At 45.6% G+C, this 26,719-nt stretch overlaps 1 protein-coding gene across 1 annotated transcript in view; it reads right to left on the reverse strand.

Annotated features, from left to right (window-relative positions):
• RYR2 (ryanodine receptor 2) overlaps positions 1-26,719 on the reverse strand; it is a 3,458,987-nt gene that overhangs the window by 315,315 nt on the left and 3,116,953 nt on the right. The window contains exons 88-89 of the mRNA XM_085612346.1: positions 22,555-23,858; positions 16,544-16,611 (exon numbers count right to left, since the gene is read on the reverse strand). Coding sequence (XP_085468472.1) covers positions 16,544-16,611; positions 22,555-23,858 — 1,372 coding nt within the window. The remainder of the gene's footprint in view (positions 1-16,543; positions 16,612-22,554; positions 23,859-26,719) is intronic.

Raw genomic sequence — 26,719 nt, forward strand, 5'->3', positions numbered from 1 at the left:
ATCCAGGCAGGATTGGGGGGGCAGAGCTGTGCACAGCCCCACTTGCCTCTTAAACACCCTGCCTTGGCCCACACCCTAAGAACTTCACACTCACCTATAGTGCCCCCAGATAGACTGGGACCAGGGAAGGGAGGCATGAAGTTCCATACACTTCTGTTGGGGGGAAACTCTAGAAGTTTCTTCAATTTCAATTCTGGCACCAGACCCACTATTCAGTTCACTGCTGGACCTGCAGAAGGACTCTCAGAGGACTGCCCTGCTGCCGCGGCCTGCTGTGTACTATAGAGGACTGCCCTGCTGCTGGAAGCCAGCGTTGTGCCCTCAGATGCTCTGCTACTTGAGACCTGCTTTCCTGCTTGACCCCAGGACTTCCACAGTGACTCCAAGGGCTAGTTAGCTGGCCTCCTGATCAGAGCTTCAGGGACAGAAAAAGTTCCAACCATCTTAAACCTGCTTCTGCGCCCAGTCTAAGTGATTCCAGACCCTCAAAGTGGTGCATGTCCAGTCCTGGACCCTTGGAAGTGTTGCTAAAGGTGTCCAGATAGCCCAAATCCAAAGCTTAGGACTTCCTGACAAAATGTGCTCTAAAAAACTGAGGGGAGACTGGGACCTACCTGCATGCTCACCCACCCAAGGTGCATAGCCAGTTGGCTGGACTTTGCAGCAGCTCCCCTTATGTTTTTCCCCGCCGCAGCAAATGCCCTTTAGCGGCTGCTCGCAGAAGGGTTATTCAGGCTTTTCAAGCCCTTGTCGGCTACAGACTTCAGCTCTGTCTGGTTGAAAATGTTCAATATCCATGAAAGAGACTAACTCCAAATTTAGGAATTTTCGCCACAACTTTGCCCAGCAGCTCCCCGATGATGAGGATGCCACCTTCTCAGACACGGCCATCTACCGTGCCCTGTTAAGCTTTACCTTTTCAGAAAGTTTTCTTCAAATCTTCTTCTAGGTAAGTGACAACAAGGCCCAATTCATTTTGTATATACGACCAGTGCACCATTGCAGTTGGCCATAACATTCAACTTTGTACCAGTCTCACGTGACTAGATGTCTAAGTTGGAGCTTTGATCTTTAAGACACTAATTTTCACTTTGAACTTTAAAAATTCATACCTCCGGTTCTACTGATTGGATTTTTGTTGTTTGGTATCCAATAATTTATTACAATGTACTCTATTTTACTAATTTGGTGTGGGATTTTTCTTCTGTTTTGCTTTCACATTATGACTGTTTAAGTGCTGCATAAATACTTTACACTTTGTTTCTAAGTTAAGCCTGACTGCTCTTGTGCCAAGCTACCACAGGGTTAAGCAGAGGTTAATTTAGTGACTTTTTTGGTTCAATCTGACAGGGATTGTGGGTATTGGTTGACCTCAACCAGCAACCCATGTTTTTACAATAGTGAATATATTGAAAATAGGGATCTAAGCTACTTCAGCCACTGATTAATTATCTATTTGTTCCATCTAAATTAAACATTTGTCATGTTGATCCAGTGACCAGAATTGTGCAGGAGTTAGATGTTATCTATCAGAAACATTTAGATTTTATTATCATGATGGACTGGATGCAGGTGGCCAAATGATTTGTTTTTAATCTTTCTCATAGTATCTCTACAACTTTTTCTGGTTCATTACCCTTTTGGATTGGCAACAAAGTTTGGTAAAGAGTTTTCCAACTTTATTGCCTTTATGACTCTGAATGGTTTTAAATGTATTGTTTTGGTGATTTTACTGTGAGAGTAGTGGTTCCTAATCACTCATCTCCTAAAACACTGATGGAGACGTACACCACTAGGCCTCACAAAAGAGGAATGCCCCCATGGATAGTGCAGGCCACTGTATTATCCTAATACTCGTCTCTGACAAATGCATCTCTGATTTTAAACATTTTCCTGTTACATAGCCTGATCACTCAGCAATTGAGTTTACACTAATTTACTGATATTCAATTTTATGGAATTCTACCGCAAGCTCCATAAAGAAGCAAAGGCATTCTAAGATTATGGAAGAACATTTCTGTACATCATTAAGGAATAAACAATACTCGAAACATCCAAAAGGCGAATAATTCTCTATTTGATACTTGGATCGCTTCAGCTTTGGATGAGTTGGCTCCAGATAGATCTACTCTCTCTCTCATCCCTCGGGACTTGCTTCCCTCCAGTACCATTATTCACTGTTGAAGCCACACTGTCCTATAATATGCTAGGACGCACATGACACTGTAAGTATAGAACAAAAGACAACAAAAGGCAAACATTTGTAGGTCTTAAAAAGCTATGAAAAAGACGTATACTTAGTTCGTACTATTAGTCATTTTCTTTCCCTAGTCGTGAACTATTCCTCACAAGACCATAAGAGCTCTCTTGGAATGTAGAAAAAGGATTGATTCAACATATGTAATGCCTTCAGAAAACTAATAGAGTCCACTGCACACACTCATGCAGTTGGACAGATTTTGACCCTTGCCCTACATGTATTTTGCATCTGGCATCTCCCATCCTTTGCATCAATGTTATGCAGCCTTGTTAAACTCCGTGTACGAAGTTGCTACTTTTGAACCTTAGTGTGCAAAAGCTTATGTGATTCCATTGTTAAAAAGCCCTTTGCTTATCTATCTACAATTACATACCCATATAATTACTTCTATTCTATGCAAAGAGAGCAGAATGCGAAGTGAATGCTCTATTGACTTCTTTTATTGTCATCAGTTCCTGGTTGGACACCATCAAAGCATGATTTAAAGCCCATTGTGGAATTGAAGTAGCTTTGCTAGTACTTCGACATGATCTAAGCATGATTTTGGGCCTAGAGGAATGGGTGTGGGGGAACATGGCAGCAATAGTCCTCCTTGATTTCTTAGCTTCTTTTGATACGGTGTTCCCTGCAGCTCCTACAACTAGACTCTGTGGGGCTGGTATCAGCATCAAAGATGGATGTCTTCCTTCTCAATAGAATGCAGCCATACTGGCATTATGCCTTTTATTGGTAAACATCCATACAGTTGACCTGTGGTGTGCCGTTGAGATCTTCTTTGTGCTCTGCCTTATTCACTATGTACATGGCTTCCATTTGGTAGATTAATTAGAAGCTTCAAATGTATTATACTAACAATACTCATCTTATCCACAAGCTTGATTGTGAGGACAATCCGGTGCAAAATAATTTTCACACTTGCTCATGGACAGCCTCAGATTAGATGAATGCTTTTTTACACTGACATAAGAAGGTGGTTCCCAGAATCTCTAGGCCAGTTTCCCAATGATGCTACATCGATAAGGAACATGGGGTTGCAGTTCGATTTTGAGCTGTTCTTTAAACTACAAGTGGCAAATGTGTAAATGTCATTTTTCCATCTAAGACACACCACCCAATCATCCAGGTGGTTATATGCTCATCCAATTCCAATTTGAATTGGATATTGTCTTTTGGAGCACGGTTACTGGACCTTTATCTGCTCCTAGTCCCCCTTCTTCTTTATACAATAGGTTATAGGCTCATGCCTTGGTTAAAGTAAACTCCTCTATTCGGGGGCTACCGCCATTTGTTATCTAGGTTCTTCATCTTATACAGTTTGGTAAAGCAGTGCCCTGGGCCCTGTCTACATAACCACTCACAGGAATAAAAATGTTTAACAGAAAATTAGAGTCAAATTCTGGTCTACATGGGTCCCCTATGCTCATGGGGCCCCCGGGCAACTGCCCAGCATGCCCATGCGTTAAGACGGCACTACTGAGCTGTACTGTCTGAAGTTCAAGCCCTAATTCGGCGAAACATTGGGTTAAACTAATTCACTTCACACACTGCAGGTGCATAAAAACAGGTCCACCATGATACAGCCCCATAAACATGTGCTTTACAGTGCTGCACAGTCAAGATCCTTCTATCATTAGTCTACTGTTTTCTTCCCAAACTCTGGCCCACTTTTTACAATCTACTAAAGATCACCAATTGGTCATTTCTAAGATTAGAAATATGAACAAGGCTGGTGGACACTTTTTTTCTATGTTGCAAAGATTTGGAGTTCTTTAACTCTTGAATTGTGAATAGCCCCAAACTACGTTCCATATATGAAATCATTTGAAATCGATTTTTTTTGTCTATAGCTTTTATTGCTATAGCATTGAATCGGGTTGTTAAAGCCAGAGTACCTCCATAGATCCATAAAATATATAAATAATGAATAAAGTAAACAAGTAAGCTTTACTGTGACACCGAAAATGTGGAAACATATATAGAAAATGTCCACCAAACACGAAACATGGCTGTCAAAAACTTCAGTGCCAAAATGTTTCAAAACACCTGATCACACTTCAGATTGTCAAAGCATTTTGCAGGCAGTTACATTATGTTGTCTTCTTTTTTATATTTTCTCAATGTTTTCATTTATTTCTCTGCTGCAGGAGTGTCAGCACAGGGTGAGAGACATTTTGGAGTGAGATGTTATTGCAGCCACAATCTGGATCATTCTCAGTCAAACACAGTTGGGTAGTACGGATGGGGGAAGTTTTGCTCTGTTTATGTGGTCAGGGTGCTCCTCTGAAACACTTGTGATGCAGATGTGAATTGTTTAGGAAGCACTAATCCCAGAGATAGATTAAGAAAAAGATAGCTAGAGAAAGAAAGAAAGAAAGAAAGAAAGAAAGAAAGAAAGAAAGAAAGAAAGAAAGAAAGAAAGAAAGAAAGAAAGAAAGAAAGAAAAAAAGAAAGAAAGAAAAACAATGTAAGAGAAGAAGAGTGAGAGAGATCGAGTGAGTGAAATAGCATGAAAGAAAGAGCGAGGAGGGATAGAGATTGAAAGACCGCATCCGCGATATAGATCATTTCTTTTATTGTATGTGCTTAAAGATTCTAACAACTGAAACAGAGAAAATGCAACCTCATCCCAAGCTAAAAATGCAAGCTCTTCAAAAGTTAAACACCAACAGCTACTTCTGGATTGACCTTTATCGTCGTAAAACCTTTAGAAATGTGTTTTCAAATGTCATGAACCGTGGCTAGCCCGGAACCGCAAGCGAGCTGTGACCATGTCAGCGTGCAATCAGCTGCGATGACTTAAAATCACAAGCCAAGTCAAGGAAGGTGGCACCAGTGTTAAGATAAAAAGGGCCTCGGGCAAAACAAGAACCACTGCTACTTCAAGACCTATCGTGCCGGAAAGCGAGAACGAAGTGATTATAATGCATATTTTGTTCAAAAGCAATCTGATAGCGAGAGGGCAGGACTGGTGAATTCAAATGCCATATTTTGATGTGCTTATGCTTTCTTAACATATTTGTTCATTCAAAAATATTTCTCTATTATTGTTGTAGGAAATTCGCCTTTTCTGGACAGTCAGTCTGCATTTTCACGTTTTCTGTTCCCTGTTTTTGCGGAATGAGGACACAATACACTGTGATACTTTTAATTAGCGCCACATGCATTTGCTCTGCCCTTAAATGTGTACTGGTAAAACTGGTTTAACCCAGTGTGGCTCCTGAATATCCAGTAAGGAACATTGTTATACCTTAAATCATAACCAACATTTTGAGGACAAAAATATCAACATGCAAGTATGAATAGATTTTCTATAATTAACTCCACATATGTGTACCTTGACGATATATATATCTTCAAAGTGCGTAGATGTGGAGTTAGGAAAAGTCAATTCATTTAGATATATGCACTCACCTTTCTATATTTTGGCCCTCAATATTTTGGCTACGATATTGAGGTATCACAACATTTTGTACTTGATATTCCAGACTACAATTGTTTCGCCCATCTGGTCTATTTAACTCTCTTATAAGACCACAGTAGATGGTGCAGAAAATGTGGTGCACTGGCTTATTAGTTACAGGCTGAATGCAGGCTGAAGAACAAGTTACTTACCTTCAGTAACGATGTATCTGTAAGAGACATATGTTAGTTATAGATTCCTTGCCTTAGAATTTCCCCCAGGCGTCAGACCGGATCGGAGATTTTTTCTTAAGCAGTACCAGTGCACGTCGGTAGGTGGCGTTGGTCGACTCTGCATCTGTCGTTCGCATCATGATCGCCGGGATGATGTCGCGGTGGCTACTTAGATGCCACCCCTGCATGCTGATGTCAGTTCTGACACAACTTTCCACGATAGAAGCGCAGAGCCATGAAAGACACTGACCACTGGTGCGCCGCAACTAGGGCCCTGTAAGAGAGTTCCTATCCCTAGAAATCAGTTTGCAGAGCGGGGAAGATGGGTGGGGCGGTAGTTAATGAACAAGTTACTTGCCTTCGGTAACGCTTTTTCTGGTGGATACAGTATCTGCCTGTGGATTCCTCACCTTGTGAATATCCCCTGCGCCAGCATTCCATGGAACTTTTCTTTCCCAGCACTCCACGTCGACGTGGGCGACGTCACAATGCGCCGGCTCCGCTCGCGACTCCGATCGACGTCACCGGAGCCATAAGAAGCCCACGTCGGCGTGATGACGTCAGTTCCGCCCCTTTTTTCCGTGCCTTCGAGGCACATGGACGGACTGACAGCAATATACATACACAGTATACACAGTACACAATATGCAAAGCAACACACACAGTGTGGAGAATAAATAAAAAGGCAAAAGAAAGACATAATGCCTCTGACAGTAATAATACATCTTGAAATACCATCATTAGACTAGTAAATTGAAACATCATTAACAGGACATTAGGTATAGAAGGATGGACAACGGGGAGGCGGGTGGGCCAGTGAGGAATCCACAGGCAGATACTGTATCCACCAGAAAAAGCGTTACCGAAGGTAAGTAACTTGTTCTTCTGATGGATACATCTGCCAGTGGATTCCTCACCTTTTGAATAGATTCCACAGCAGTCCCCACTCCCGGAGGAGGGTGTCCACCTTCCTATACCAAAAAATCCTGCAAGACAGAGCGCGCAAAGTGGCCCTCCCTCCTCATCTCAGAGTCCAAGCAATAATGCTTTGCGAAAGTATGGAGGGAGGCCCAAGTCGCGGCTTTACAAATATCTGCCACGGGAACACCCCGGGCCAGAGCAGATGTTGAAGACTTAGCTCTAGTAGAGTGAGCACGAATACCCTCAGGAGGAGTCTTACCAGCCAGGGCGTAGCAGATCTTGATGGTCAGTATTATCCATCTCAACAGCGTGCGCTTGTGCACCGCTTTACCTTTAGAACGATCAACGTAGCCAATAAAAAGCTGGTCATCAAGACGAAAGTCCTTGGTCCAGTCCAGATAAAAACTCATAGCCCTCTTCGGGTCAAGGCGATGAAGTCTTTCCTCTTTTTTGGAAGGATGAGGGGGTGGATAGAAAACAGGGAGGGTAATAGACTGGCCCAAATGAAATGAAGTGACAACTTTTGGTAAGAAAGCAGCCCTGGTCCTGAGAACCATCCGTTCAGCATGTAAGGTAAGAAAAGGAGGTTTGGAACTTAGAGCTTGAAGCTCACTTACCCTCCTTGCCGAGGTTATGGCTACAAGAAAAACCACCTTAAAGGACAACAGCCTCAAAGGACAACTATGTAGAGGCTCAAAAGGGGACCCCATTAGAAAGGTTAAAACAAGATTAAGGTCCCACTGAGGCATTACAAATGGAGTGGGAGGAAACATGTTTGTAAGGCTCTTGATGAACCTCAGAACAACCGGAGATTTAAACAGTGAAGGTTGATCTGGGAGGCACAGAAATGCCGATAAGGCTGAAAGGTAGCCCTTGACCGTGGCCACAGCAAAGCCCTGCTGAGCCAAGGAAAGAGCAAACTGGAGCACATTGGAAAGATGAGCCTTTAAAGGGTCAATGGATCTCTCTCCACACCATCTTACAAATTTTGACCACCTGTAGGAGTAAATGGCCTTGGTGGAGTGTCGCCTGGCCGATAAAACAACGTCCACCACATCAGGTGGGAGAGAGAATGAACCCAGGTTGCCCCGTTCAATCTCCAGGCATGAAGGTGTAAGCTCTGGAGGTGGGGGTGTAGAACCTGCCCCTCCGACTGCGAGAGGAGGTCTGCCCTCAGAGGGAGACGGAGCGGAGGGCACGAGGAGAGGTGGAGAAGATCTGTGTACCATACCCTTCTTGGCCAATCCGGGGCAATCAATATGACTTGGGCCCGGTCTTGGCGAATCTTCCTCAGAACCCGAGGAATCAAGGGTATGGGAGGAAACGCGTAAAGGAGTCGTGAACCCCAACTCAACTGAAACGCGTCCCCCAACGCCCCCTGCATCGGATACTGGAGACTGCAGAATGACGGGCAGTGCGCGTTCTCGAAAGTGGCAAACAGATCCACCCGAGGAGTTCCCCACGTCCGAAAGACGTGACGAACTACCTCCGGATGGAGCCTCCACTCGTGGTCGGCGGAGAACTGCCGACTGAGACTGTCCGCACGCACGTTCAGCACCCCGGCCAGATGATTTGCCATCAGACAAATCTGATGGTCCTGAGCCCAGGACCACAGACGTAAAGCCTCTCTGCAAAGACAAAGAGACCCCACTCCTCCCTGCTTTTTGACATACCACATCGCGGTCGTGTTGTCTGTCAGGACTTGAATCGACTGACCGCGAAGGGAAGGGAGGAAGGCCTTGAGCGCCAAACGAATTGCCTGTAACTCCAGAAGGTTGATGTGAAGCAACCTTTCCTCTGGAGACCAAAGACCCTTGATCTCCAGATCCCCAAGATGCGCACCCCACCCTAAAGTGGATGCATCCGTTATCACTGTGGCCACCGATGGAGGTAGATGGAAGGGCTGTCCTTGGGACAGATTGCCCTCCACGCTCCACCAAGACAGATCCACTGCAGCTTCTCTGGAGATCCTGATCGACTCCCCGAGATCCCCGTTGTGCTGATACCACTGCTTGCGGAGGCACCACTGGAGCGCCCTCATGTACCAGCGTGCGTGGTTGACCAACAGAATGCAGGAAGCGAACAGACCGAGCAGGCGAAGGACCTTCAGAACTGGAACAACCGCTCCATTGTGGAATAAAGGGACCATCTCTTGAATGTCGAGAATCCTCTGAGGTGGAGGGAATGCTCGACACACAGTAGTGTCCAGTACCGCCCCTATGAACAGGTTGCGTTGAGAGGGCACCAGGTGAGATTTGGGCACATTGATCAAAAAACCCAAGTCGAATAACAGCTGAGATGTTACCTGCAGATGACGCTGCACCATCTCTGGGGACTCTGCCTTCAGAAGCCAGTCGTCCAGGTAGGGGAAAACCGGAATCCCCGACCTCCTGAGATGAGCAGCCACCACTGCCATCACCTTCGTGAAGACTCGAGGTGCGGTAGTAAGACCAAACGGGAGGACCACAAACTGGCAGTGTTGCGACCCAACCGTAAAACGGAGATACTTCCTGTGCGACTTCAGGATTGGGACAAGTACGCGTCCTGCAAGTCGAGCGACACCATCCAGTCTCCTTGCTGCAACGCTTGAAGAACCTGCGCAAGGGTCAGCATCTTGAATTTCTCCTGCTTCAGGTAAAAATTCAAGATTCTGAGGTCCAGGATTGGACGCAATCTGCCGTCCTTTTTGGGAATCAGGAAATACCGGGAGTAGCATCCCTGACCCCTTTCCTGCTCCGGAACCACCTCTATTGCACCCTTCTGAAGCAAGGCTAGAACTTCTTTCTGCAGGAGAAGCAGATGGTCTTCCAAGCAATAACCTTGGCAAGGAGGGTAAGGGGGAGGAAACTCCCGAAAGGGAAGGGCGTACCCAGTCTCTACGAGGTTCAAAACCCAAAGGTCTGTTGTAACAGATTTCCAACCCCGTAGAAAGTAGGACACCCGACCCCCCACAGGTCTTACATGATCCGGGATGGGGGATCTAGGGCTGCTTCCCTGAAGCTTCATTGGGAGCAGAAGAGGAGGAGGAAGAAGAGGGGTTGCGCCCAGAACCTCTCCGACCCTTTTGTCTGCCTCTATAGGACTTATAGAGGGGATTCTGCTGCTGTTGATGCTGCTGCTGTTGGGGCTGCCTGTAAGAGCGAAAAGACGATCTTCCAAAACCTCTAAATTTTCGAAAAGACGAACCCCTAGTTGGAGCTTGCAGTCCCAAGGATTTCGCAGTCAACCTGCTGTCCTTAAATCGCTGCAGGGCAGAGTCTGCCTTTTCCCCAAACAGCTTCTGTCCGTCGAATGGCAGATCAACCAGCGTAGCTTGCACATCAGCTGAGAACCCAGAGGTACGGAGCCAAGCCTGCCTCCTTGCGGCAACAGACGACCCCATGATCCTTGCCACAGAGTTTGCAGTATCCAACCCTGATTGGATAACCTGTCTGGCAGCCGCCTGAGTGTCCGCCACAACCTCCAAAAAGGACGACTTATCCCCCTCAGGCAACTTAGGGGCCAAAGACTTAATGGAGTCCATTAGCGCATGCACATAACGCCCCAACAGGCATGTAGCATTAGTTGATTTTAACGCCATACTTCCAGTGGAAAAGGTCTTTTTGGCTGCCTGATCAACCTTTTTAGATTCCCTGTCAGCCGGAGACTGAGGGAAGGCACCCGAAGCATGCTTGGAACATGAAGCCTGCACAACCAAGCTGTCCGGAGATGGATGAGTTGACAAGAAGTCAGGATCCCCTGGTGCAACCTTGTACCTTCTTGCCACCTGCCTACACACCGCCGGAGATGAAAGGGGTTTCTTCCACACCTCCAAGACCGGCTCCAAGATGGCCTCATTGAAAGGCAACAAAGGCTCTGATATTGATGATGGAGAATGCAACATCTCTGTAAGCAAGTTGGATTTGTACTCCACAGAAGGCAGCTGCAAATCCAAAAGTTCTGCCGCCTTTTTGATCACTACATGATAGGGAGCCAATTCCTGAGGTGGAGAAGACCTGGCAGATGCATGCTCCCACTCTGGGGTTGTATCCAAACCACTAGCTTCATCAATGCCTTCAAATTCATCTGAGGAAGAGTCAACCTCACCTTCTTCCACATCTGTCCGATATCTCCTTTCCTCAAACACCCTCTGGGCCTCCCTCCTCAACCGGATCCGGGGAGCCGGCGTCGACGACGTCGTACGCGGCGTCGGAGGAGCCAAAGGTACCGGAGTCGGCGGCGCCATAGGTGGAGTCGGCGGCGCCGGACGCGGCGCCGATGGAGTCGGCCTCTGCGTCGAGGAAGGCTCCGAAGTCCGCTGGTCCTTCCGAGGTCGAATCGGATCCCCAGACGGCGCCGGAAACTGCCAAGATGGCGCCATCGGCATAAAGGGCATAAAGGGGGCCTGAGCATACTGCTGCGGCACCCCTAGTGTAAATGCCATCGGACCCACGGGACCAGTTGGTGCTCCGGATGGGTAGGCCGCCCTATTAAAAATGCCATACATAGCATTTAAGAAATTGGTAGAATCTGTACCTGGAGCCGGGAACTGAGGAAAAGGAAAAGACCCTGTATCACCTTGTGGAGTCACCGGCGTCGGCTCCGCAGTATCTTCAACCGGAGCCTCAGACTCTTCAGGCACCGGAACAGACTCCTCCTGGTCATCTTCATGCATGGAAGAATCCGACTCCACTCGAACCTGAGTCGACTCCTTAGATGGATCCGATGACCGCGTCGGGGACTGAACCGGAGTCTGCTTCTTCGAAGGAGAACACCTCGGTGACTTCAAAGGTGAAGGAGAAGGAGACAAGCATTTGCTCCGGCGTCGAAGGGGCGAAGCCGACCTCGACCTCGACTTTCTGGACCTCGAGGACCGACGTCGAGAAGAATGTTTCCTCTTCTTGTGGTGCTTCTTCGACCTCGATGACTTCGAAGTCGATGACCCCCTCTTCGACTTCTCCTTTTTCCTACCTCTCTTCTCCTCACCGATCCTCTTCATGAAGAGCTTAGTCTTCCTCTCCTTGAGTGCCTTCGGGTTCATGCTTCTACAGCATCCGCACTCCTCCATATCATGTTCCGAAGAGAGGCACCATAAACAGTTCTGGTGTGGATCCGTCATCGACATTAGACCTCCACATTCCCTACAGGGCTTAAATCCCGACTTTCTAGTCGAAGACATACTTAAATTAACAGACCAACACGGCTAAACTACAAAGTAGCCAACGAGCACTGGAAAAAAAACGTTGCGCGTCGAAGGCGCGGAAAAAAGGGAACTGACGTCATCACGCCGACGTGGGCTTCTTATGGCTCCGGTGACGTCGATCGGAGTCGCGAGCGGAGCCGGCGCATTGTGACGTCGCCCACGTCGACGTGGAGTGCTGGGAAAGAAAAGTTCCGTGGAATGCTGGCGCAGGGGATATTCACAAGGTGAGGAATCCACTGGCAGATGTATCCATCAGAAATATAACTACTAATGTCTATTACAGATACATCGTTACCGAAGGTAAGTAACTTGTTTATCTGAAAGATACAGTTAGTTATCTTACCTTAGAATAGATACCCCAGCAATACCATCCCCGGAGGAAGGAGTGCGAACAAAGTTCACACCAGAAAATCCTGGAGGATCGAACCGGCAAAGTAGCTAGCCCTCCAGACTTGGCTGTCCAGGCGGTAATGTCTGTAAACGTATGCATAGATGCCCATGTCACCGCAAGGAGTGGGACTCCGTGTGCTAAGGCAGTGGTTGTTACCGTAGCCGTAGTGCAGTGAGCACACAGCACCAACAGGAGGATCTTTCTTAGCTGGAGCATAGCATATATTTATGCAAAGGACAACCCATTGCAAGACGGTATGTTTTTGAACAGCCCTGCCTTTTTTAGCACCACTTTGTCCAGATGCACAAAGAAGAAAGGGATCTTGGAAGACAGAGTTTGAAGCTCACTCACAAAGAATCTATTTACAATAGGAGACTTGAATATGGATGGCTGATCCGGTAGCCGAAGAAAAGCAGAGATAGCAGTAAGATAGCCTTTGAGAGTGCCCAGAGCAGCGCCCTGCTGGGCCAAAGAAACATTGAGAAAGAGGGGCAGAAAGGGGATCCACAGCCTTTGCTGTGCACCATGCCACAAACTTATTCCATCTACAGTCGTATACCGATTTAGTGGAGGGACGCCAGGCTGTGAAGATGACATTATAGACTTCAGGTGCAAGGTCGAAAGCTGTCAACTTTCGCTGCTCAATCTCCATGCAAGGAGATGGAGACGGGACAGGTTCGGGCGAAGAACTGTCCCCTGCTGCTGAGACAGAAGATCCTCCCGAAGGGGCAGGTTGATCGGAGGATCGATGGCCATGCTCAGGAACTCGGGGTACCAGACTCTTCGTGCCCAGTCCAGAGCCACAAGAATAACTTGGGCCCAGTCATTCTCGATATTCATGAGCACTCTGGGCATAAGTGGTACATGTGGAAAGGCGTACAGGAGGCCGCAGTTCCACGGGCGATGAAAAGCATCGACAAGCGAGTGCCGTCTTGAAAACTCCATTGCGTAAAACTGCTGACATTGTGCGTTTTCCTTGGTTGCGAACAGATCTAACCAAGGCTCTCACCATGCTGTAAGAGACCTTGCACCACCTCCAAATGAAAACGCTATTTGTGATCGACCAAGGACAGACGGCTGAGTTTGTCCGCCCTGGCATTCAGAGAACCCGCCAGGTGGTGAACTATTGGGATAATGCCCTGACCTTCCAGCCATGTCCAGAGGCAAAGAGCTTTCTGTCATAGGGTTCACAACCCCACCCCGCCCTGTTTGTTACAGTACCACATGGCGGTGGTGTTGTCTGTGAACACCTGCACTATCTTCCCTTTGAGAGAGGGAAGGAATGCCTTCAGTGCCAGTCATATCGCCCGGAGCTCCAGCATGTTGATATGGAGCTGAGAGGGAGTTAGGTGTGACTTTGGCACATTGATAGTGAACCCCAGCAAGTGCAAGAGGCCTGCCTTAGTCTGGATCTGGGAGTTGACAGCCTGGGGCGAACTGGCCTTCAATAGCCAGTCATCAAGATAGGGGAAGACTGGAACTCCTGATCTGCGCAGATGAGCTAAGACCACCGCCATCACTTTCGTGAACACCCTAGGGGCACTGGTAAGGCCAAAGGGGAGAGTGGTGTACTGAAAGTGCTTGTGGCCCACCATGAACCGTAGATAGCGTCTGTGGGCTGGCAAGACGAGAATATAGGAATAGGCGTCCTGCAAGTTCAACGCCACCATCCAGTCTTCAGGGTCGAGGGCAGACAGGACCTTAGCCAAAATGAGCATTTTGAACTTCTCCTTCCGAAGGAAGTGGTTGAGTGCCCCGAGGTTTTGACTAGGAAACAGGCCTCTGTTCTTCTTGGGCACCAGAAAGTAGCAGAAATAGCAACCACAACCTACTTCGGGCACTGTGACCCTTTCTATAGCTGAAACTTCCTGGCGGTGAAGTGCTAAATGATCCACTGACATGCGATCGAAAGACAGTGGCATAGAGGGAGGGTTAATCTTGAAGGGGAGGGAGTAGCCCGTTCGGACTATTTGCAAAACCCACCTGTCTGATGTGATGGATTGCCAGTGGAGGAGGTGATGGCGAATCCTGCCTCCCACTGGCTGTTGATGGGCATGAAATGTCGGACTAGGAAAGTTTAGAGGCTGCTGCAGGGGGGGAAAGGGTGGACTGGCCCGTCCACTCGCTCCCAGACCCACAAGGTCGTTGCATCCGACGTCCGCTGCCACGCAGAGGCTGGGCAGCTTAGATGAGCCTGTGGCTAGACTGGACCGGTTGTGGTTGGGTGCCTCTTCCGTAGCCTTGAAAAGGACAAAAAGCAGACTGGAGTGGGCGAGAAGGCGTAGCAAGGCCCAAAAGTCTGGCCGTAGCCCGAGAATCTTTAAAGCGCTCCAGCGCTGAGACTGTTTTGTCGCCAAAAAGATGATGACCATCAAAGGTCATGTTGATCTAGGTTGATTGAACACCCCCCGAAATGCCAGATGTCCTCAACCAGGCGTAGTACCTAAGGGAAATCATTCGGCCCAGTGAGTCAATGGTATCCAGTCCACATCTGATCGTTAATTTGGCTGCATCTCTCCCATCTGCCACTGCCTGGGATAAAACGTCCTGGGCCTCCTCTGGGCACGGAGGCAGTTGCTGTGCAACCGTATCCCAGATGCTATGGGAGTATCGGCCCAAGTGGCATGTGGTATTGACGGACCGCAGAGCCAAGCTGTAGGAAGAGAACAAAGGCTTCCAAAGATGATCCTGCTTCTTGGATTCCCAATCTGGAAGAGCAAAAGGGAATGCACCCTTGGAAAAAGAGGCTTGGACCACCAAGCTCTTCATTGAAGGGCAAGAGGGGTTCAGAGGAAGTTGCCACCAGTAGAAGCACCTCTGACTGCCACTGTAGGGAGCTCCAGGCCCAAGGCCTTGGCTGCCCTTCGCACCACCACTGCATAGGATGCTCCCTCCTCCATAGCCACAGGAGAAAGCAAGCCAATGTCTGGAGAAGTGTTCAGACCACTAGCATCACCTGGGTCCTCATGCCAGTCCGGATCTTCCAGCTGGTCAGCTAAAGGGTCCAGGGACACCTCCCAGTCCTCATCACAACCCTCTGATCGATAGTTAACACCAGGGATGAATAAGGGAACAAAAGTCCCCTCCAGCGTCGTTTCTGACATCAGCCGATGTCAGTCCGGGTCCAACTTGGGGATGAGGATGGGGACGGCGTCGGAGGGGGGCACAGCGGGCGTGGGGGCGTTGTTGTCGGGATCGGCGCTGGGGAAGGTCCAGTGAGCATCAAAACCAGGACCCCCGACCTGCCCCGTGGGGCCCGAAGAGGCACCAGCAGAGTTGGGCTGCCCAAAGACGAGGTGTGAGGACTCTTAAAACTGGAGAAGCTGGGCAGGGAATGCTCTGGCTCCCAGAAATGGGGAGGAACCCTTGCCAGTTTTAGCTTTCACCATGCCCTACTGGAATTCTTTGACCTCCATAACAGAAGCTAAGTCAGAAGGTATTGACTGAGGCAACGTGCCTTGTGTATCTGACCTCTGCTCCATTGCAGACGCACCAAGGTCTGTGTCAAATGCAAAATGAGGCTTTACATTAATGCTTTACTTTTTCTAGGCACCTTTTGCCTTATACCTTTTTAATTTCATATCTTCTGTTACCTAATTGTGATTGGCTTTTGGTATCTTTTTGCTTATTAAAAGTTTCTTTATTTTTCTAAATTGGTTTGGCAATTTTATTTTGTTTATTTCTGGACTTTAAAAATGTTAGAACTGCTTGAACTTTATATTCATTTCTCTGTAAAACTGCCTGATGCTTGTACCAGTGCTACCAGGAGCTTGTTTCACTGATCAGAGTTTCACTGAGGCTTGAAATGAGGCCTCACCACGGTGAGTTTATTATGTTGATATGGGTTACCATTTCACACATTAATAACCCACTTTCTGGCAATTGCTTAATGTGTTTTAATATAAAAGATATTTTATTTCCTGACTTAGGTGTGTGAAATAGCTAGTAACAAAAAAAAATTAAACAACAAAGCCGAAAAAAAATATTGAATGCTAGCAACCTCTACAAACATCAACTTCAACATTTAAATATAGCTGTTGCGTGATAGCTTCAGCTCTACAAATTCAACAGGATAACATAACATACCATAATACAAAATAGGATAACTTTAGATTTCCCCAAGATGGATGCCTATTACAGAAAACATTATACATACCCTGTTTTCCCCACTTCTGCTTTAACTTCATCTTTTTCATCCTTTTCACCTTCCGTACCTTTTTCTGACTGGAAATAGTAAGGAGAGAAAGTCAAAGCAAAAATATGAGTAATCTCTAGATGATGCTACTGAGAAGTGTTCAAGTGCTGTATTAAGTTGGAGAAAGACATTATCACCACCCATGGATGTTCCACTTTCGTGACCATTTAGTGGCAGGCAACAACTAAAACATCATTAAAATTATTTATGACACGAATATGTTCAGTTGCACATTTTAATCACACTTTATATGCACAAATTTAACATTCCAAGATTGTAAAGCCATATCATATTCTCTCTGTACCAATGGCCTTCGAAGATAGTATTCACATTCAGGGGCTTATTTACAAGCCCATTGCGCCACCGGTTTGTCACTTTTATTGACCCACCAGCAGCGCAATTGGCTTCCTCATATTCACAAGGCCATATAAAGTCACCCTGTGTGATTTCTCATGGTTTTGTAAACATGTTTCTCTTTCATGCATAACTCTGCGTGAAAGGGCCATTCCATGTTTTTTTTTTGTGGGTGTTCCCATGCAACATCCATGGAACTTGACACATTCCCAGATTTACAACATTTTGTAAACCCGGGATTGCATCAGAATCCTACGCCTCGCCAGGAAGGCATAAGGACGTGCAATGAGGAGAAATACTTTATTTCTCCTCATTCTGCAGCACGTATTGAAAGAGGAACATGCCCTTAACCCGTTTACCGCGGCAGACATTCCACTGCGGTGCGGGCGTTCTACTGAGTGGGCAGGGCTGCATCGGCCAACGGTCGTGCGCAGCACCCACAAGGTATTGCACGGAACGGGTTAAGGATTGCTTTTGTTCCGGAAGGTGTCCCCTCCGGCCCAAAAACAATCATCCCCTCAGTACAGGCACACTTGCAAAATGAAGCAAGGGTGTCTGCGCTGGCGCACGACTGCTGTTTGTGCACCGGTGCAGGAGAGAAGGACAGGAATGCGCCATATCTTGTAGATACGGCGCATTCACACCTTTTTGTTGATGCAGAGCAGCAGGAAGACTTGCTGCGCTGACGTGCGCAAAAATATTGTGAATGAGGCCCACAGTGTTGAACTGGATATTATGCAGTGTTGTACTCTCAGATAGGTCAGGTACAAGGAGCCAGAATGTGGGGTTTATTTGGTCTTGTGATGGCCCACAGAAATAAACACATGCCTATGTGCTGGTCCTTTCAAGCAGGCCCATCTGTCAATGCTAGACAGCTTGAATTTCCAGTCCCACACTGTTCATGTGTAGATCATGTCATCACTTTTTCAACCTCTCCTCTTGCCTCTCTCAGTATGACCAGACTGCTACAGCATGCCAATAACAAGCATCTCCATACTCACCTTTAATGGTGAATATTTACAATTAATTTATAATATTCAAGGCACCAGGTGTACTTCTACGTCAGCACCCCTCAACTCATTTCCCTTTCTGCTTTTTCTTTACACATTCTTTTGTGTAGCTCGAGAAGTTAATGCACACTCTGCCACCAGCACTGTGAAGGTAAAATATTTGAATAGGGTTGGCTTACTCCATCCTTCGTTGTGATTCAAAGGGGGGAGACGGAAGCAGAAAAAAGGGTTCACTCGGCTTCAAAACCCTATAGCAAATAAATGAAGAAGAGAGTGACCCCACTGGTCTTGATACCAGAGTCTCCTATATCACCCTCCTCTGGGGTGATATAGTAGGTTACGTAATCACCCGGTTCTGCACCTGGGTACTCGCTTCTCCAGGTGAGTGACACCTCCATTAGGAGGGAGAGTATCTGGAAGATACTGTTGGGATCTGTGCAGAAAAAAGTCAAATTACCTCCTAAACCTGTAAAAAGTGTTTTTAATGTGAAAAGTGAGATAGGGGTAAGGTTAAAAAGCTAGGTACAGTTCAGACATATTACCAGTCCTTATCATCAATATGATTCTGCCATATATGCCCCTTGTCAGTGACCTTCATCAGGACATTTTTGATCTGTTGCTTATTATCGATCAGTGCTGCGCTCAGGTAACTACAATCAATTACGTGTCTCGTTATTATTGTATAACAGATCTTTTAGTTGCAGGTGTGGTTGTTGCCTATAATCTTATAGCAGATTGACTACTGCCTCATAGGATCCGGGTGAAGCTATGGGTCTCTCTGTGACCCATTGGTTGCTTGAGATCCTTCGGCGTGTGCCTACAATGTCCTCCCCTTCCTGGATATCTGTCAGAGCTAGATTGCCTGAAGCTCCAGTTCCATCACTTTTTTAACCTCTTCTCCAGTCTCATTCAGTATGACCAGAACCTGTTACAGCGTGCCTATAACATGTATCTCCATTCTCACCACTCACGCTGATTATTTATAATTAATTTAATTAATTTATAACATTCAAGCCACCAAGTGTTCTCCTATCTCAGCACCCCTTAACTTTTTTCCCTTTCTGCCTTTCCTTTACCTATTTTTTTATGTCTATCCTACTTTAGGAATACTTTACTGTTATCATTGAAGAAGGCACCACAAATGAGACTGGTAAGATAACTCAAGAAGTTAATGCATGCTCTGCTGCCATATGCGTGGAGGCTGAAGGTAATTGATTTGAATAGGGTTGGCTTACTCCATCTTCACCATGAACATTTTAATATACTAATAGCCATTAAGTAATATTAACAACAGCTTTTTATCTACATCACACTGACTCAAGAATATGCAACTTGTTATTATTTGACATTTGTAAAGTGTAGGAAATCTGCCTCTTCTGTGTGGTTAAGCCAGACTTTTCACCTTTTACTGGACCCTACATTGTTGCTGACTTCATATCTCTGTGCACTTGACCCCTGCTAACTATTGGTAAAGTGCCTGTTCTCCTCCTTTAAACAAGGTTGAAATGCCTTATTCCTAATACACACATTTAACTTGCCTATGGTTCCTTATTATATGGCATAGAAAGTGCACCCAGGGCCTGGGATTTAAATGCCACTAGTGGACTGCTGCGCCTATTGTGCATTACACTACAGTGGCAGGGCAAACATACCTTCAGGCCTACTCTGTGTAGCCTGACAATTACAGTGTAAACCCACTACCTGACAGGGGAAAACCTTATTTTAAATATTAATAAATCACTTATACGTAGGTCTTGCAGACACAAAGTAGTGTGCATAGTATGCAAAAATTAATGGTACCATGTTCCCACAGTCACAATGCTCAAAAAGCTATTTTCACTGTGGTAAGCCTAGCTGTCATAGATTGCATTAGCATTAGCTCCCCAGCTTCTCCCAGCCTGTGAGCAGCCTTTGAAAAGGTGTAAATGAGGTGTGAAATGCCTATCAGGAATAAACAATAGGCTGACCTGAATGGGCAAAGAAAATTCACCTGAACTCAACAGAATACTGTAGTGTGGGCTGTTGGCATCCTGTGACACCATGTTGTCAAATCCTGCGTGGCAGGTCTGTTGAGCCACATGTACACTTGAAATGGAGAGAACAGGATACCAAGACTATTCTTGTGGATTCTCTGTCTGGTTGCTGAAGAATCCTGCTTTTGTCATACCAGACGTCTGTCTCCAGGTTTGTTGTGGATACAGTGTCTGCTTCAAACTGGATTCTAGTGTTAGATGTGGTAAGACCCTAGGATTACAACAGGACATTTATCACACACCCCAGCCCTCAGATCTGAAGTTTAGTGTGCCCAAACACTTTCACCATTTTGAAAATGCTCTGACATATGGCATTTTGGCCTTTTTCAGGTAAGGCAAATAGGAACTAATGACAAAGTTGATTGAGTTGGCCCCAGGAACATTTACCCCATTGTTTAGGAAATGCCCAGGAGTCATACCCACCAACCAGCTGGTGCCAGGCATACTTGTGGAACCTTCAGTCACCTACTTCAGAACACATTCTGGACCTGTAAAAGATTGGAAGAGGATTGGACCTGCTGTATGTGACCTGAGAGGAGCCATGAAGGACTGTATTGTATCCAGAACAAAGAAGTGGGATCCAGCAGTCAGTTGGCTTACATCCTGTGTGGCTACAAGGAAACAACAAGCTGCAAGAGATCTTATTCAGGCAGTACCCATCCAACCAATGGTAATTGGAACTGGGCTGGACTTTGCTGATGGCCTCTGCCTGGTGTCCTGAAAGTCTACAAGTGCCCTCCCCTGGTATTCTGGGGGCCTCAGAATTGTACTCCTGTGGTTGGGAGGTAAAAGACTACTGCAGAAAGTTAGACAAACTTGGTTGGTGTGTCCAACCTGCGCTCCATTGTGGTCAACCTCAAATCGGGCCTAGTTCTTAGTCTACCATGACCATTGATTATCATTGACGCTTTGTGCTTTTTAGAGCTATTTCTACTTGAAAAAGGCATATGTCCAGTTCCTCTTATTGGATTTTTGTCATCTTGTTTATTATATGTTACTCTACTGTTCTAACTCATTTTGGGAATTTACTGTTTTGCAATTTGACTTTATCACTGTTTTGGTACTACATTAATACTTTACACATTGCCCTAAATTAGGCCAGTCTGCTCTGTGCAATGTAAGAGAGGAATGATTGAGAAAGTAGTGTCAACTGTGTAATGACTGGAGTGACAGCATTTTGGTTAGCAGGAGGTGGAGTGACACTCCCTTATCCTATAATGGCCTGCATTGCACTGGAAAAATGCAAGAGGGAAAGAATGGCCATCTCAACCCTTGTCATAGTTGATTTGACATCTAACTGGACAGACTACCTGTCAATCTTTGATTTGTGTGTTTTTCACTGATGGGAGAGTGAGCGATGGGGAAAGCAGCGTTTGAATTTAGATTTAAGGTGCCATGTAAGGCCTGAACTTTTAAGACATTTTGAAGAAAGTTTCCTCTTTGGAGGCTGTTTTCCATTCTGCTATATTCAACCCTGAAATAAATGAGGTGTTGAGGTGTTGCCTTCCTCGGTATCTGTTGTCTCTGCCTGCATATTACCTTCTTTATTCATAAGTTTACATACACCTAGCACACAAGCTGGGCATAGACAAAGTAAAACACTCAACAACCACCTAGGAGCCACTGCTGAATGACTGCTCTGTCACCAATTGGCTGAATCAAACTTGGTGCCTGTTAACACCTATTGGCAACTTAAGATTAAAGGTTTTGCTTTCCGCTATTCTCTTTACCTTCCAGTAAGGCTGGTGTGTGGCTTCAGGGTGCAAAATATTATAATCTGGGTTCAGTACAAAGCTGAACCTGTTGTTTAGGGGCAGTGGAGCTTCTAATTGTAGATCCTAATATTTTATGTTTTCCTTGATCAGGCTTCTGGAGATCAAGATTAATTTGACTTAGTTGTTGGATATCAAGGGCCTTCCCATTGGAATGGGCATAACAAGCAATTTTCCCTAGGAGGGTGGGCCTGTGAGCTGTTTTATTTATGAAAAACACTCCTGGAATATAAAATCAGGTCTCACATCAAGCTCTTTTCACAGTTTCCTGGTGGTCTCACACTATTTCACACAGCAAGGTTAAAAGGACTATCTCTTTATCAGTGGTGGGTCAGGAACCTAACTCTCAACAACGAACTTACCTGATAAGAGAACATCCTGAAATACATCATAGGACCAAGAGTACCCTTCCTACATGAGAAGATGGCCATGTTACCTCTTGTGTACACCAAGTACTTTGGCTATACAATGCTGCTATGGAATGGCAAATCATGTAGCACTTAAAAAACATACATTATTATAACAATCTCCAGCACCACACACAATGCAATCATTCCAAACAATTGCATTTTTAAGCAAACACCTAGGTCCACTGCAGACATATTATACATTCAATTTTCACTGCCATTTGCTTATACCTGTGAAACATTTGCATGGAGCAGCACAATAGTATTACTGCTAGGAATGAATATCAACATTGGAAATAATGTATACTATGGTCTTGCAACAAATGCTGTATACTCCCCTCTGTGTTACTGGAGAAAGCTGCAATATGTGTCACACATTGTGTGCGGTCACTTTACCTGGATGTTTTGCTCTAAATCAGGTAATGGCAGCAAGGAAGGGGTGCTTAGCAGGTCACTCAGCCCAGCATTTGGGTTGTGGGGAATCAGCTTGTATTGCCCTCCTTCTCTCTTTAAGTCCAAGCCAAATATGTCTGAGAGTAAGTCACTATCTTCAGACAAAGCTGTTAGGTCAGTTAAGTCTTCTGGAGGCAAAGACGTGACTACCAGTTTTTTTTCCACCTCGTCGCCTTCTCCCCGCACCTCATCCTGGGTGGGATCAGGCATGTTGGCTAGGAGTTCAGATACCTTGATCTTCTTTGCCCCTTCAACCAGGCTTCCTCCAAGCAACAGGCTGCAGGTGATGCGAAAGAAACCTCGGAAGACACTAGACATAAAGTGCACAACATCCACCATGATGCTCCAGCAGGAAGAGAATAAGGCCATGACCAGGTCCTTCATGGTCATCTTTTTAATTTTTTTTACTTGTTTTTTCAGGCTCTTCATGCTGAGCATTTTCACGAGTGTCAATATATTATACCTGAGAGCGAAAAGAGCCGATTTAACAGTCACAATGGAAAAAAAGCCCATCCCTGGGTCCTGTTCTTCAGGTTTGTCCTTCTCTGTATCTTCTTTATTTGAGGACCTCTCATTTAAGTCAGACTCAGAGATCTGGGCAGCGAGTTGCATTTCAAAGATGGTGTCCTCACAAAAATTGACAAAGAGTTCCATTTTTTCCTTTTCCCCTCCTTCATTGACCACATCAAAGATGAACTGTCGTTTTGATTCTTTCACTTGAGGTTTTTCCCACTGGGTCCGACTAGACTCACTAATCTCAAAATAGACCCTCTCAATACGTTTTGCACTTCCCATGATCTCAATGCGGCCTAGGTAGGGCTGAAAATAATTAAGCACACTGTCTGCTAGTTCAAGGAAAGTCTGTAATCGAGTGTCATGAGGCATGTGTTCTGATAAGTTAGTCAGGAGGACAGCTACATTAAAACCAATATCTTTGGCAGGTTCGTGGAATCTTTTAACAAACTCTTCGTAGTCCAGAGTTTCATTCTCATCTGTCTCTGCACACGACAGGAGAAACTCTGTTTCAGATTGTGTGTAGTGCTTATGGCTTTCCATTGCCTTCTGGAAATCCCTTTTGGAAATTACACCCTTACCATCTGGATCATATTCCTTGAAGGCATCAGAGAATGTCAGGTCTTTCAGTTTCAGGAACATGTCGAAAAACTTCAAGATCATCTCAACATTGTTGGAAGATTCCACTAACATATCAACCATCTGCTTGCCAATGGTTCCATTCACCACATTACCTACAGATGGAAAAATGCATGCATAGCCATTGTTAGAAAGAGACTTTTTACTATATAAATTATTCATTTGATATACAGTGCACAAACAGACACCTTAAACTGGAGCATTGGCCAGAGCATAAGACGGGTGTATTTCAAGAATTATAGCTAATGAAAAAAATCACAAATCATCACTTATAGTCATAGATTCATTGCATGCATAGTGAGATAATGTAATACAATACACATACATATTTTAGTACTACAAATTCTCTTTCACTAATAGTGCCAAAGGGTCTTTGCTTTTGCACTGTACTGCTTCTCTAATAATCACTCTCTGACACGGGTGGCAATATAGTTCTATGGCACAAAAATGATTATAAACAGGCGGCCAACAGACATTTAAATGATCCGGTGTGTTACAGAAAATGACATGCAACAGGTTAAGGCCTTGACTAAACAATTCAAGGTGGAACTAGGGGGCTGGAAAAGAGATGGTTTGATACCTAAGGAAGAATACTTGTTTCTACACAATTAATTTACAGTCATGCCGATAATGTATTTAATTCCCAAAATACATAAAAGTATGTCCCCAGTTCCAAGTTGGCCCATTTATTCAGCTAGAAAGAGCCTACTGGAAAACATCCCATGCTATGTTGATTATGTTCTACAAGAATTCGGCGTGGGCCTTTCTTCCTATAGCCATGACACCAGTGACTTTTTGAGAAAACTTTGAACCAACCTTGGTCAGATGAGTACATGTTAAAAAACATGGAGATTGCCTCCCTTTATACAAGTATAGATCACAGGGATGGTGTGAGGGCAGTGGAACATTATTTGGACAACAAACGTTTGGTTTTGTACAGTCATAACAAAATGTTGTTAAAAATGATAAATTGGTGCCTTTACAATAATTATTTGGCTTTGGAAATGAAATATTTCAGCAGCTCCGGGGTTTTGCCATGGGGGCTTGCTTCTCCCCAAGTTATGCATGCTTACATGTGGGCTGGTGGGAGGAGCGAGTCCTCATGGAGGAGCACCGCTCTGATTGGGACACCCATGTTGTCAATTGGTGGCGATATATAGATGACGTGTTTGTCATTTGGAGAGGAACACACACACAAGCAGAATAATTTGTCGCTAGAATCAATGTCAACACTTTAAATCTTGAATTTACTGCTCATATAGACAAATATGCAACAAATTTTCTAGATGTACATGTCTATGTTGATAATGGCAAACTTCAGTCATGCCTTTTTCGGAAGCCCACAGCCGGGATTTCTATTTTACACGCCTCCAGTTTTCATCCCAAGCACCTTATTAACAGTATTTCACACAGGTAATTCTTAGGAATTCGTATAGTGTGTAGTTCAGACAAAGATATTTTCCAATATCAGCAAGAGGCCAGAAGTAGATTCCTGCGGAGAGGCTATGATGACAGAACTTTAGGACAAGCCATGACCAAAGCTAACACAGCAACCAGGGCCGGACTGGCCATATCGGGCACCGGGCGATCCCCCGGTGGGCCGCACGGGTGGGGGCCGGTTGGCAGAAACATCCCCTATGCACCAAAACGTGTGATATAAGATGAACCAGGGCGTGAAATATAATATGCAATACATTGTGCGCAATGACAGATTCATTGGAGAGCGCGAGATAGCACAGGCACTAGCGCTTGCTATGTGATATGCGCCTTGGAGTGTAATATGCACAGGGCAGTGTTGTGTAACCTAAGTAGTCTCTAAAGTTGTAATATAAAATATGTGCTGGGTAGTGTAACATTGCATAGGCACTGTGACAAAGATATGGATCCCAGATTGTAATATGTATGGCATAGCGCTGTGCTTTATAACATAGGCATCGAGGAAGGCACGTTAGATGGGGCAATATAACCTGTGCAAAGGCAAGTGTGGCATGACATATTCACGGGGTGGTGTTACAGTGCACATGGGCTAGAGAGTGTCATAGCATACGCACTAGCTGGTGGAATACAACACAGAGGTGTGTGGCACTCGGCGGGCACTGGTGGGTGTAACACAGCATTGGGCTCAGCCAGGAGCACGCTGTGACTCTCAAGTGAGGTTTGCCTCCTTTCCAGAGAGTAAAATAAAAAGTATTACACATCCGGCGGTGGATTTGTGTTTTATTAACCGTGAGGGGGTTTCTTGCATAGTTTGGTCGAATTTTTGTCGAATCCCCTTTGAATGGCTTGGTGTGCATGTGTATTAAATGTGCCCGTCAATAGCTACCCATGTTTGTATAAATAAACGACAAGGGTGTCTACTTGGAGAGTACCCACCAGCGGGGGCGCCGGGATTAGGCACGGTAGGGTGTCAGACATGTCAGAGCTTCACTAGCGGTGTGAATACATTCTACGTGGATTCATTGTATGCATAGTCGCCTTTTAATGAATATCACGCAAATCGTCATGGTGATAGGTACATACGGTTTGTCCAGCATGTCCTAGGTGTTTCTATAAATATATATTTTTTTTAAATAAAAATAAAAATAAAAAACAAAGGCGGCCCTGGGGGATGGGGTCCCCGGGGCCATAAGTGGCCTGAGGAGGGGGGCAACACAGCCCCCCTCCTAAAGAATATAAAAATTAAAAAAAGGCCATGACCTGGGGGTTGGGGGTCCCCGGGGCTGATTAAGGCCTTGGGAGGGCCAAATTAATTTTTTTCAACAAAAAAAATTAGGGTGCAGGCCCTGGGGGATGGGGTCCCCAGGGCTAATAAATTAGAAAAAGAAAGGGGGCCACACAGCCCTCCTTCTTAAAAATAAATAAATAAAAGACCGGCATCGCTCCGGAGGCTACGCCCCCTCCTTGCAGCACTCTGCAAACGCGCCCCCTGGCCAGTTGTAAGTTGAGGAATTAATTC

The sequence above is a fragment of the Triturus cristatus genome, chromosome 6 (genome assembly GCF_964204655.1).
Source record: "Triturus cristatus chromosome 6, aTriCri1.1, whole genome shotgun sequence".
In the NCBI taxonomy this organism is placed as follows: Eukaryota; Metazoa; Chordata; class Amphibia; order Caudata; family Salamandridae; genus Triturus; species Triturus cristatus.